Raw genomic sequence first — 10526 nt, 5'->3', positions numbered from 1 at the left:
GTTTGAGCTCTGAACACTGTCAGGAAGACTATTCCAAAGTTTGGGAGCTAAATGTGAGAATGCTCTACCACCTTCAGTGGACTTTGCTATTCTAGGAACTACTAGAAGTCCAGAGTTTTTAGATCTCAAGGAGCGTGATGATTGTAGCATGTTAAGCATGATTGTAGCATGTTAAAAGCCTGGATAGATACATGGGAGCTAAACCATTTAGTGTTTTGTAAGTATGTAGTAATAGTTTATATTATTTAGTAGTTTAGGCAAATGCGATTGCCACTGAGCTACCACTCCTTACCACTCAAAGGCTAAGAAAAAAAAAGTAAAGAAACCTTCACAATGAAAGTCTTACAATCACTGGTGAAGATTACTGCAAAGAGACACTTAATAAACATGTTAAGAATATTTAACATTGGATGCCAGCACTTTGTAGCAATTAATAAGTTCTCCACCACAGGATAGTCTTCGGGATAATTCTTGGCAACATTACACGCTTTGTTTTTATTATATTCAAGGAGAAAAAAGAGGTTGGTGAGAAAAGGTTTATAGCTGCTACAGTGTATGGTATAAGATGTTTCACACCCTTAACATTAATAAAAGTATAATGTTATTCAACTGGAATAATTCGCCAAACTTTGCCCCCAAATCAGACCACACCACTCCACCCAGTCAGTGATTGATTTTTCTCCTGTAACTCTAACAGTAAACAGTAATATTGTGCCATGTTGATGTGTTCATCACTACAGTCACTTGGTGGTCACATAAAATATAACTAGTGGTACCGCCCGCGATAAACGAAAAACGGCGATAAGACAAAAAATGCTTTTGTTTATTGTTTAAGCCGTAAATCGTACTCCCACACACAGAAAACATTTGCAAGAAAACGTAATTATATATTTCCATTAATAAATTGCATTATTTCGAAATAAAACTCAATAAAAACTATTTTAAACAAGTTTATTTTGTATATCGTGCTATTAATTAGTATTAATTATCGTGCAAATTAGTTAGTTAGCGGTAAATCGGTGGATTACTGTATCAGGTTATTAGTGACCACGTTTCATTTAGTGTTACACCAACCCAGGCTAACTGAGACCTATACCCTAGTTGGCAGACTTCCGATGTGTGCCTTCACCTCGTTGTCCACGATTGGTTCATTTCAGTCATACATGATGGAACAGCCAATCGCGTGAAAGGGGCGGAACATATTGTACTCTGAAGCCTGTGAGTTCTATTGTTCAAGGAAGGACTGAGGAGTTCATTGAGGCCGGTGCTGTTCTTGTGCCTGGGGACAGATAATCTACAGAAACCATGACTGAGGTTAGTGCTGTGAATGGGTTGGTATGATTGCTTATTTTTCATTCTTTTCTTCCGTCCTTCGTTTTGAAACGAAGTCTTTTTTTGCACTATAGGAGATCTACAGTCAGCTGACACGATAGGAGCGCTATAGGGCAGAAACCGCTACATTTTACCTCTTACTACAAATAATCTGTTACAAGAAACACACCTATTATTCGCCATACAGATGTCTATAGTTCGATCGAACAACAGATCATAAATAGGAAACGTACTAATCACATTATATTGGTAGTAAAAAATAATGTATGCGCCAGCGGGGGTCAGGGCATTGTTCCTACTTTCAGCAATATTGATGTTAGATGATAGATAAGGTGAAAATAATGATGAGATCATATACATAAAAATCATATAGCGACCTGGGGCGTGTTGTTTTGCTTTCATGAAGTAGATCATGTTCTTCAAGTTGGAAAATTAATTAAACATGATATTTGAAATGATAGAGATGATGTAGTCTGGTATTGTGGACAGTGCGTGGATCGCGGTGTCACGTGATGTGGACAGGTAGGCCCGAGAGCATGGTTCAGTTTATTGTCACTATGAGTCACAACGATCGGGTGATTTGACTGCGGAGTCCAATGTTCAGATGTTGTGCAGATTGAGAAAGAGGCAGCTTGGTCAACCTTTGAATGGATAACGGCCAGCCCTTGACTACTCAGGGTTATAGACTGACAACAAAAGATCTTACATTAACGCCTGCTGTACAGCCATCTCAAGTGCACACCGTTATTTTTACTTTGCATACTATTAATATGATCAGTTATTCTATTTAAAGCACAACTAGTGCTATCCAACAAGTTAAGACATCAGAAGACTGCATTATGAAACAACTTCCAGCTTTGTTCATTACTGACATAAGCATAAAACTGTGCAAATTATGCTTTTGTAAGAAAGCTTGCATATTGTATTGCGCAATTAAAACACGGTCTTTTGCACAGATCCTCATTCCTGTTAATACATTGGATTTCAGCACTGTTTGGAATTTTTTTTTTGAAGGCATGACTTACAAGACTAGTCATGCTTGTACTCACTTCTACAGTCTAACTTGGGCAGCGTGTTCTTTTTTTTCCCCAGACAGCTGCAGATGGCACACTTATATCCGTTACATGCTCTACAAAGTGCTGGGGGGAAAAAATTTGTTTATATGCATAATGAAATATTTCACCTGGTAAATCTGAAATGATAAGTAACGGTTTGAATAGTTACATTAAATAGTTTGAGCATTGAAATATTTTTAGATGTAATACTGTTTCCATTCATAGAGATCTGTTGCTACTCATTCGATCAGGGGTCTTAACACTCAAGCAGTGTGCAGTGTTAAACCACATTTTTTAGTTTGATCACAACAGGCGTAGTGGAGATGCAAAGGCACGAGCAGGAAGATAAATAATTCATTGTAGTATTTATAATTCAATTGACTTTATTTAATGTTTAATTATTTTTCCATTAAAAAAATGATTGCATTTTTTTTTTTTATTTCTATAGTAAACCACTGTATATAAGTTGTTTAGAGTGCTGTTTTAATCACAGCTGGGCAGCTTGTGCATTTGCTCTTATTATTTAAAAAGCTGAATAAAGTGTCTTTGTTCAGCAAAATTATTCTAACAAATGACACGAATATTGAAATTAAAAGCGTTCAGCAATTTACAAAGGAACTTACAATGTACAGTAAAACCTACTTAATTATGACTGGATATGTTAGTTGGTGGCACATTGATTTTTTTTTTCATCCATTGATATCTGCTTGTTTTATCGTAGTCAGGGTCACAGTGGATAAAAAAGCATATTCTGTGAGAACACCCTGGTTATCATGATCCTGTATTTGGGGAAAATATATTTCAGCCATATCACCCCTGGTTTTATTTTAAATTGTTGTCAGCTATGAGATTATGAAAATATTACCTTTGATAAATCTAAAATGTATGAATAGTATGAAAAATATTAGCCAATATGCACTTTATCTTAAAAGGTTTTTTCAAATTTATTGTACACAGGAGGCATTTCAGAAGGCAGCAGAGGAGGTGAAGCATCTAAAGGCAAAACCAGTTGATGCCGAGATGCTGGAGATCTACAGTCTGTTCAAACAGGCCACAGTAGGAGACGTCAACACCGGTATGCCTTTACACTAATTATTCCATGGTTTTCTAATACAGTGTAAAATCTACAGACAGTAAACTGGTTAAACAATATTTGCAGCTATTTCCATGAAACATTGCAGAAGCATGTAATGTATCTGTATTAAGATTTTAGAAGTCAGATCTTTTTACCAAACTTTTTTTTTTTTTTTTTTTTGGAACCTATTGTTTGTTATATTAAATAATATGAACAGTAATCTACATGTACATTTTTAAAGTTCATTATGGCTCTATAGAATCTCAGTAATGTCAATTAAATGTTATTTTTTCAGCCCGGCCCGGCATGTTGGACTTTGCAGGGAAAGCCAAGTGGGATGCCTGGGATTCAAAAAAAGGTTAGTACCCTTTACCAGACAATTAGATATAAAGCTTTTGGTACAGAAGAGAGATAATGTATTTTTTTAATTTTGACTTAAATACTTTGCGCTTATTTTAATTTGTCTGAACATATATCATTCATTTCAGATTGTCAATTTCACCCCAGTGACTCTCTGCTCTACTACAATATTTATTTATCGTTGTTAGTTATGCATGTGTGAAGCCTTGGGTTTTTTTTCTTTTCCGTTTGTTAACAATGCACATGTATGTTCTGTCACATTATTATAAACACTGGTTAGCTCCTAAACACTCAGGTAGTTTGATTATTCATACTTTTCTGAAGTTTGACAGGTGCTAGAATACTGATAAGGAGCTACAGGATGAACTATTGAGCAGACATTCAATACAACTGGCATTCATTAAAGATATTGTTTCAGATCATTATTTCTCTGTATTAGATTTCTCAAACACAATCATGTGTGCCATCGTTAGAAATGAGGCTTGATTGCATTACTGAGTACTAAATGGGTATTGTTCTGCATTGCATTGAATTTGACCCCTTTCACTATGATTTTTTTCTAGGTATGAGTAAGGAGGACGCAATGAAGGCTTATATCAGCAAAGTGGAAGAGCTGAAAGGAAAATATGGAATTTAAAGTGTAACTGTTATTTCGCCACCGTTACCTACTGGCAAGTCTGTCAAAACTGATGGCCCTGTGTAACAGCCTTAATCATTTTGGTGCGTCTTTTGTTTGTGCACCGTGCATTTCCTACACATGAAGACCTTTTGTTAGAACAAAAGAATATAGCACAAAGCCCTGTCTGGATTACACATGCATTTTAATGGCAGCTGTGTGAAAAAGTTCACTCCAGACTTTTTAACCTGTTTCTATGCCATAAAGTATGTTAATTTTCAGAACATTTGTCTGTAGTTTTTATTTATGTGTATGTTGAGCACTTTTTTCACTTTACCTGCCAGCATCAGTCAGTCAACACAGATCTACGTAAGGAAACAAAACATGCTGTTCTTTTGACCACTTAAAGAAAAAAAAGAAGGGAAAAGAGAGATATAGCAAAAATAATAGAGGTAAACAGAGAGAAAGTTATTAGATATGTAATATTTTACAAGGGTGTACTGATCCAATTGCTGTCTGTATTACATCTAGGCAGAGGGACCAAACTGGGAAGGATGTGCTGCAAGTTAGAGCAATAATAGATGCAGATGGAAATGAGTTGAATAGTGAGGAGAGTGTGTTGAGAAGATGGAGGGAGTATTTTGAGCAGCTGATGAATGAGGAAAATGAAAGAGAGAAGGTTGGATGGTGTGGAGATAATGAAAAGAAAGTGGATAGGATGAGTAAGCAGGAAGTGAGAGCAGCGATTAGAAGATAAAGAGTTGAAAGCCAGTTGAACCAGATGACATACCAGTAGAAGCATGATGTTTAGGAGAGATGGAGTTTTTTTTACAAGATTCTTCAACAAAAGTTTAGAAGGTGAGCGGATGCCTGGAAAATGGAGTAGGAGTGTGCCAGTTTTTAAGAATAAGGGAGATGTGCAGTAACTACAGGGAAATAAAGTTGTTCGGTCACAGCATGAAGTTATGGGAAACAGTAGTGGAAGACAGGCTGAGGGAAGACCATCTGTTAGCAACATGGAAGAGCACTACGGACACAATATTTGTGCAGTGGAGTGGTGCGGATGCAGAGAGAAGAGATTTAAGACATTTAATACTTCACTTCAGCTAAACTCATACTGGCCAGCCTGTGAATGGTATGTAATATATACATGTCCTGTCCTATCCTGTCCTGTCCTATCCTGTCCCTGGGCACAAGTTGTAGCTTGATGACCAGGCTCTGCTGGAAAAATTTGAAACCATTACAGACATTTTAATGGATTCTGCAGGAATATCACACATTAAAACTTCAATCCAGCTAATTTCACCTGAACACAGGATCTGGTAGAATACTGACCATTATGTGAATGGTTTGTAAATCATTTCCTGTCCTCTCCACATGCAAGTTGTAGCTGGCAAATGCTAAAATAGATTTTACTGCAAATATTATGAGAAACCATCAGCTTTTAACAAATAACACCATTACCAACTAATTACATTGTTAAAACCAAAGAAACTACTGTTGAATCCTTTTGGAATCTGGATGCTTTATGATGTCCTGCTGTTACCCTATCCCTATTCCATTAGATACCTAGATGTGAGCTAGTATTTCAAATGTTTTTAATAGTCTTTAATGGTATCCACTAAATCAAACATGCCATGAGTAGAAGGCAACAAATGACCAGGGGAGGCCCACACAGAGATCATTACAGGTACTAGTTTGAAGTCAGTTGGATTCAGCCTGCATCATTTGGCAAGGTTTATTGTTTTTTTTCTTTCCCTGCTGCTGAGAAGAGACGTGAGCAGAAGTGTAAAGTCAGTGCCACACAGCTGACTGTGTTGTTCTTCACATCGGTTAATGTTAGACAGAATTTACAGGGAGATTGTTGTACTTTCGACTGGGAGCCCAGGTGGTGTGTGACACCTTCAGTACTGTGCAAAGTTTGATCACAATGACGGCTATAAAAATTACGGTAAGATTTCATTTCACCTTTTCTCGGTTTTGTTAGTTTGGGCTAAAAAGCGGATTTATGAAGACTGAATATCATGAGCCTGCTGTAAGTCTTGACAGGATGAGTGACCCCGATTGATAATGCCTTGTTTACTGTTCATAATCAACTAATATGAAAGTTTCGGATGAATGAATCAGATGGACAGAAGAAGTCATACAGTAAAATGAGTCAAATGATGAGGTGTAATTTGAATGATTCGACTCAGGACTCTACACTTTCACCACCAGTGAGCTACAAGATCTTCTGCTTCTCAATAATCCGAGACTGAATACAAATCGGTACCGCGGTCCTCTTTTGTTTCCAGTGAGGTTTTTGGAACTAGGACTTTTTGGAATGAGTTGCTTCCGTGAATTTAACCTGCAAACGTGGCTAATTTTCAAGATGTGTGTGGGGGAAAACAAGTAAATCAAACTATATAGTAAAAAGTGCATCATGAATAATGAACGAATGAAGAGAAGCTTAAATGCAATGTAAGTAACCAGGCAACAAAGTTCTCTTCCGCTACATGACATAAGCGACCCAGTATCTGTTCAGTTCGCAAAATACACTCGGGTCAGTTCGGGTTATATTCGGACCCGCTGGAGACTTTCCCATCGACACGCTTCCGTTTGCTGGATTCGGGTCGGATGTCTGAGTACTTTCTGGCCGAATACAGCAGCCGAGAATCCCCACACTTCCGGAATCGACCCGTGAGTACCTGCACAGATGTTCATATCAAATGTCCACCTCTGTTAATATTTCTTTAATAATCTTTACAACCATATAATATAATATAATATAATATAATATAATATAATATAATATAATATAATTAAATTATATAATATAATATAATATAATATACAGTATATTTGACAGCCAATATTCTGTAGGCTACTAAGTCATCAGTCAGATTATTCATGCCTTATCTCCTTTTATATATATATATATATATATATACATTTTCACATTATTCAAAATATAATAGATATTTAATAAAATGCAAAAATTGCATAACCAACATTTAAAAAAATATTAATTCACATAATTGATGCTTCACGATATTTATTTATAGCTATTAAAAAACATCGTAAACACCTATTTTTTTTAATAAACCTGAATATTTAAAAAAGTAAGAATATTTATAATATTGCACAACTAAGCTATAAACATTTATTTAAGCTATAAACAAGCAACAAAGTTTTTACATAAATTTGAATATGAAAAGATATTTATAAAACTGTATCAAGAAACATTAAAACGTATTTTTATGTAAAATATTTAAAATATGTAAAATATTATATTATGTATTTATTTTTCCACCTCTTTATTAGAGGTGCTCTTGGTATTGGCATTTGTACTATTGCTACACACAAATTGTGTACATTTTCTTCACAAAATAGTGCATAGGATAAGTAGGTGAAATGGGACATAGCTCATCTTTTCTTAAAAAATACAATAAAAAGTTATTGTATATAACTAATAAATAAATAAATAAATATATATATATATATATATATATATATATATATATATATATATATATATATATATATATATATATATATATATATATATATATATATATAAATAAAAGACAGGTAAACAATTTTTTTTTTTGGTTGGAAACCCCAAAAGAATCTCCATTATTATCAGCACACCTCATTCTGCACTTCATCTTTTAACCACCAGATGCCACCAGCTCCCCCTGCGTTGACATTACAATATTTCTTTTCCTCTTTTTCTTCTTTTTCTTCTTTTTCTTTTTTCGGCTTCTCCCACTAGCGGTCGCCACAGCGGATCATCCTACTCCATACCTCCCTGTCCTCTACATATGCCTCCTTTAAACCAACTACCTGCATGTCTGCCCTCACCACATCCATAAACCTCCTCCTTGGCCTTCCTCTTTTTCTACTTCCTGGTTGCTCCATCCTCAGCATTCTCCTACAGATAAACCCCATGTCCCTCCTCTTCACTTGTCCAAACCATCTCAATCGCGCCCCCCTAACCTGTCTTCAAAACGTCCTACATGTGCTCTCCCTTTAATAAACTAATTTCTTATCCTGTCCAACCTCAACATCTTCAGCTCTGCTACCTCCAGCATCACCTCCTTGCAGATACACTTCTATCACAAATCACTCCTGTCACTCTTCTCCACCCACTCCACCCTGCCTGCACTCTTTTCTTCACTTCTCTAACACACTCTCCATCTTTACAATATCACACAATATCTTGAACTCCTCCACCTTCACAATATCATCCACAAACATCATAGTCCACGGAGACTCCTGTCTGACCTCGTCCGTCACTTATGACTTATGACTTCGTGACTCATGTTTAAATATATTTATTTCATGAACATGTACTAAAATTATTCCCAATAGTCTATTTTCTTTCTTTCATAGCCTTTCTTTTGGTTGTGTTTCTATATTTCAGCCATCACGTGTTTCAAGGGTCAAATAAATCTGCCTTGAGGCCTTCAGATTTAGCAGTGTGGGCACCTGGAGCTTAAAATACATCACAATGAAACTGTTGCTTTAACTAATTAGATTTTGAGTTTGCGATACCAGGGCTATCTAGCAGGCAGTCAGTCTTTGATTGGATGTTCAGAGAGTGCACTAGTCAAAGCTGGCAAAAAGCACAAGCTAAAATATTTATCTGTGTAGTTGTAGCTGTTTTTTTCATTCCACAATGACTGACAGAGGAGAAGACATTGATTTGATCGCAAAAAAGCTGGACATTTTGAGGAAAAGGTTAGCCAAAACAGTTCAAAACAGTCTCTAACCAAAACCATTTCTATTTTTGCAATTCTTTCCTGCAAATTTTACACAAAAACACACAAATGGACTTAATATCAAATCCCACAGGGAAACCGCATTTCTTGCTTTAGTAATGGCATACATTCTCGCTGCATAAGACACCTGTCTGTGATGCAGGGCTCTGTTATACTTAGTTTCTGTATAATATTGGTGGTTTACATATCTGTGGTGTCATACTGATGGCACTAAGCTGTGGGTTGATTCATATAGGATGCCACTGAAGGCCTAGGTGTGTTAGGAACACAAGTGACTGCATTTTTTAAACACATGTAAATGTCCTTTTACCAATTTATTAGTTACACGTAACAATTACCCGCAGTTTTTGCCTGCAGCCACCAGTGGACGTATATTTTTTGAGTAGTACAATGAAATTGACATGGTATTGGCATCTAGTCACCCCTGAGGATGGCATCTTAGAAATTTTTAAGCAATTTCATACTATTTTGTAAAACCATTAAACCTCTATCTGTCTATCTCTATCTCTATGTTTTTCCCTAATTATATCACCCACAGGCTATGGCTCCTGCTGCCCAGAAGAAGTCTCATCCTTTTTTCCTGGAAGTGTTATGCCGCACTCTCATCATCCTGTGTACGACGCTCTCCATTGTTCTGTCCTCCATCGCAGTGTGTGATGGACACTGGCTGCTGAGTGAGCGGCACACATTTGGCCTCTGGTTCTTTTGTGATGTTGACACAGAGAACTCTGGTGCACCCCCAAACTGCAGCAGGCATGTTGGAGAGGAAGCAGGACAGCTCTTAGAGCATGGGCTTGGGTTGTGTCGCTGTGTTGTCTGTCTAGCTGTGGTGAGTGCTATCTTTGGCCTGGAGCTGCTGGTATTGTCACAGGTGAGCGAGGGACGGGCATCTACGCAGCGTTGGCGTCTAGGCGCATGGCTTGTGCTGCTGGCTGCAGGATTAGCTGCTGCAGGGGCCGTGACCTTCGTGTTTCTTGTTTGGGACTTTGCTACACCTTTGGGGCTCACGCTCACTTTCTGGTGCCAGTTCACTGCAACATTCCTCTTCTTCCTCAATGGCATGGCAGCACGGCACATCCAGAGCATGGAGTATTTTCCACACTCCACTAATGATGTATGGAAACCATAGACATTTGCTAATTTTTGCTTACCACTGCTGAGTTATGTACAACATTCACATAAAAAGTTTTAATCTGTTTATTATAAAAGCTGCATTTGTTGATCGTAATAGTTTATCTGTGTAATTAGGCAGAATCTAAAAGTTAACTAAATACATCTGATTCTTTTTTGAAAACGTCTTAATAAAAAAGTTCCACAATTTCACT

General features: G+C 36.9%; 2 protein-coding genes across 3 annotated transcripts; both read left to right on the top strand.

Annotated features, from left to right (window-relative positions):
• Positions 1-1171: 1171 nt before the first annotated feature.
• Positions 1172-4719, top strand: dbi (diazepam binding inhibitor (GABA receptor modulator, acyl-CoA binding protein)). Its single transcript, XM_046845256.1, has 4 exons — positions 1172-1314; positions 3345-3462; positions 3758-3820; positions 4386-4719. The coding sequence occupies exons 1-4, from the start codon at positions 1306-1308 to the stop codon at positions 4457-4459; spliced, it is 264 nt and encodes an 87-aa protein (XP_046701212.1). The 5' UTR covers positions 1172-1305; the 3' UTR covers positions 4460-4719.
• An 829-nt stretch (positions 4720-5548) lies between these two features.
• tmem37 (transmembrane protein 37) lies at positions 5549-10524 on the top strand. Of its 2 annotated transcripts, none has more exons than XM_046845988.1 (2): positions 5549-7117; positions 9740-10524. In XM_046845988.1, exons 1-2 carry the CDS (start codon positions 7055-7057, stop codon positions 10328-10330), a joined length of 654 nt encoding a protein of 217 aa, XP_046701944.1. In that variant the 5' UTR covers positions 5549-7054; the 3' UTR covers positions 10331-10524. The 2 variants fall into 2 exon arrangements, with proteins under 2 accessions (XP_046701944.1, XP_046701945.1); XM_046845989.1 differs by having other exon boundaries at positions 5554-6389.
• The last annotated feature ends 2 nt before the right edge of the window (positions 10525-10526 follow it).

This window comes from Silurus meridionalis, chromosome 3 (assembly GCF_014805685.1).
Source record: "Silurus meridionalis isolate SWU-2019-XX chromosome 3, ASM1480568v1, whole genome shotgun sequence".
Classification (NCBI taxonomy): Eukaryota; Metazoa; Chordata; class Actinopteri; order Siluriformes; family Siluridae; genus Silurus; species Silurus meridionalis.
Note: the sequence above shows the minus strand (reverse complement) of the source record. Positions and strands in the feature narration are given on the sequence as shown.

What these genes read in the sequence shown, in the direction of transcription:
- dbi (XM_046845256.1), top strand. An exon ending in AGTAGGAGACGTCAACACCG is followed by an intron (nt 3,463 to 3,757) that starts GTATGCCTTTAC and finishes TTATTTTTTCAG; the next exon opens with CCCGGCCCGGCATGTTGGAC. An exon ending in TGCCTGGGATTCAAAAAAAG is followed by an intron (nt 3,821 to 4,385) that starts GTTAGTACCCTT and finishes ATTTTTTTCTAG; the next exon opens with GTATGAGTAAGGAGGACGCA.
- tmem37 (XM_046845988.1), top strand. Translation starts at nt 7,055, where the DNA reads ATGTCTGAGTACTTTCTGGCCGAATACAGCAGCCGAGAATCCCCACAC. An exon ending in CACACTTCCGGAATCGACCC is followed by an intron (nt 7,118 to 9,739) that starts GTGAGTACCTGC and finishes TATCACCCACAG; the next exon opens with GCTATGGCTCCTGCTGCCCA.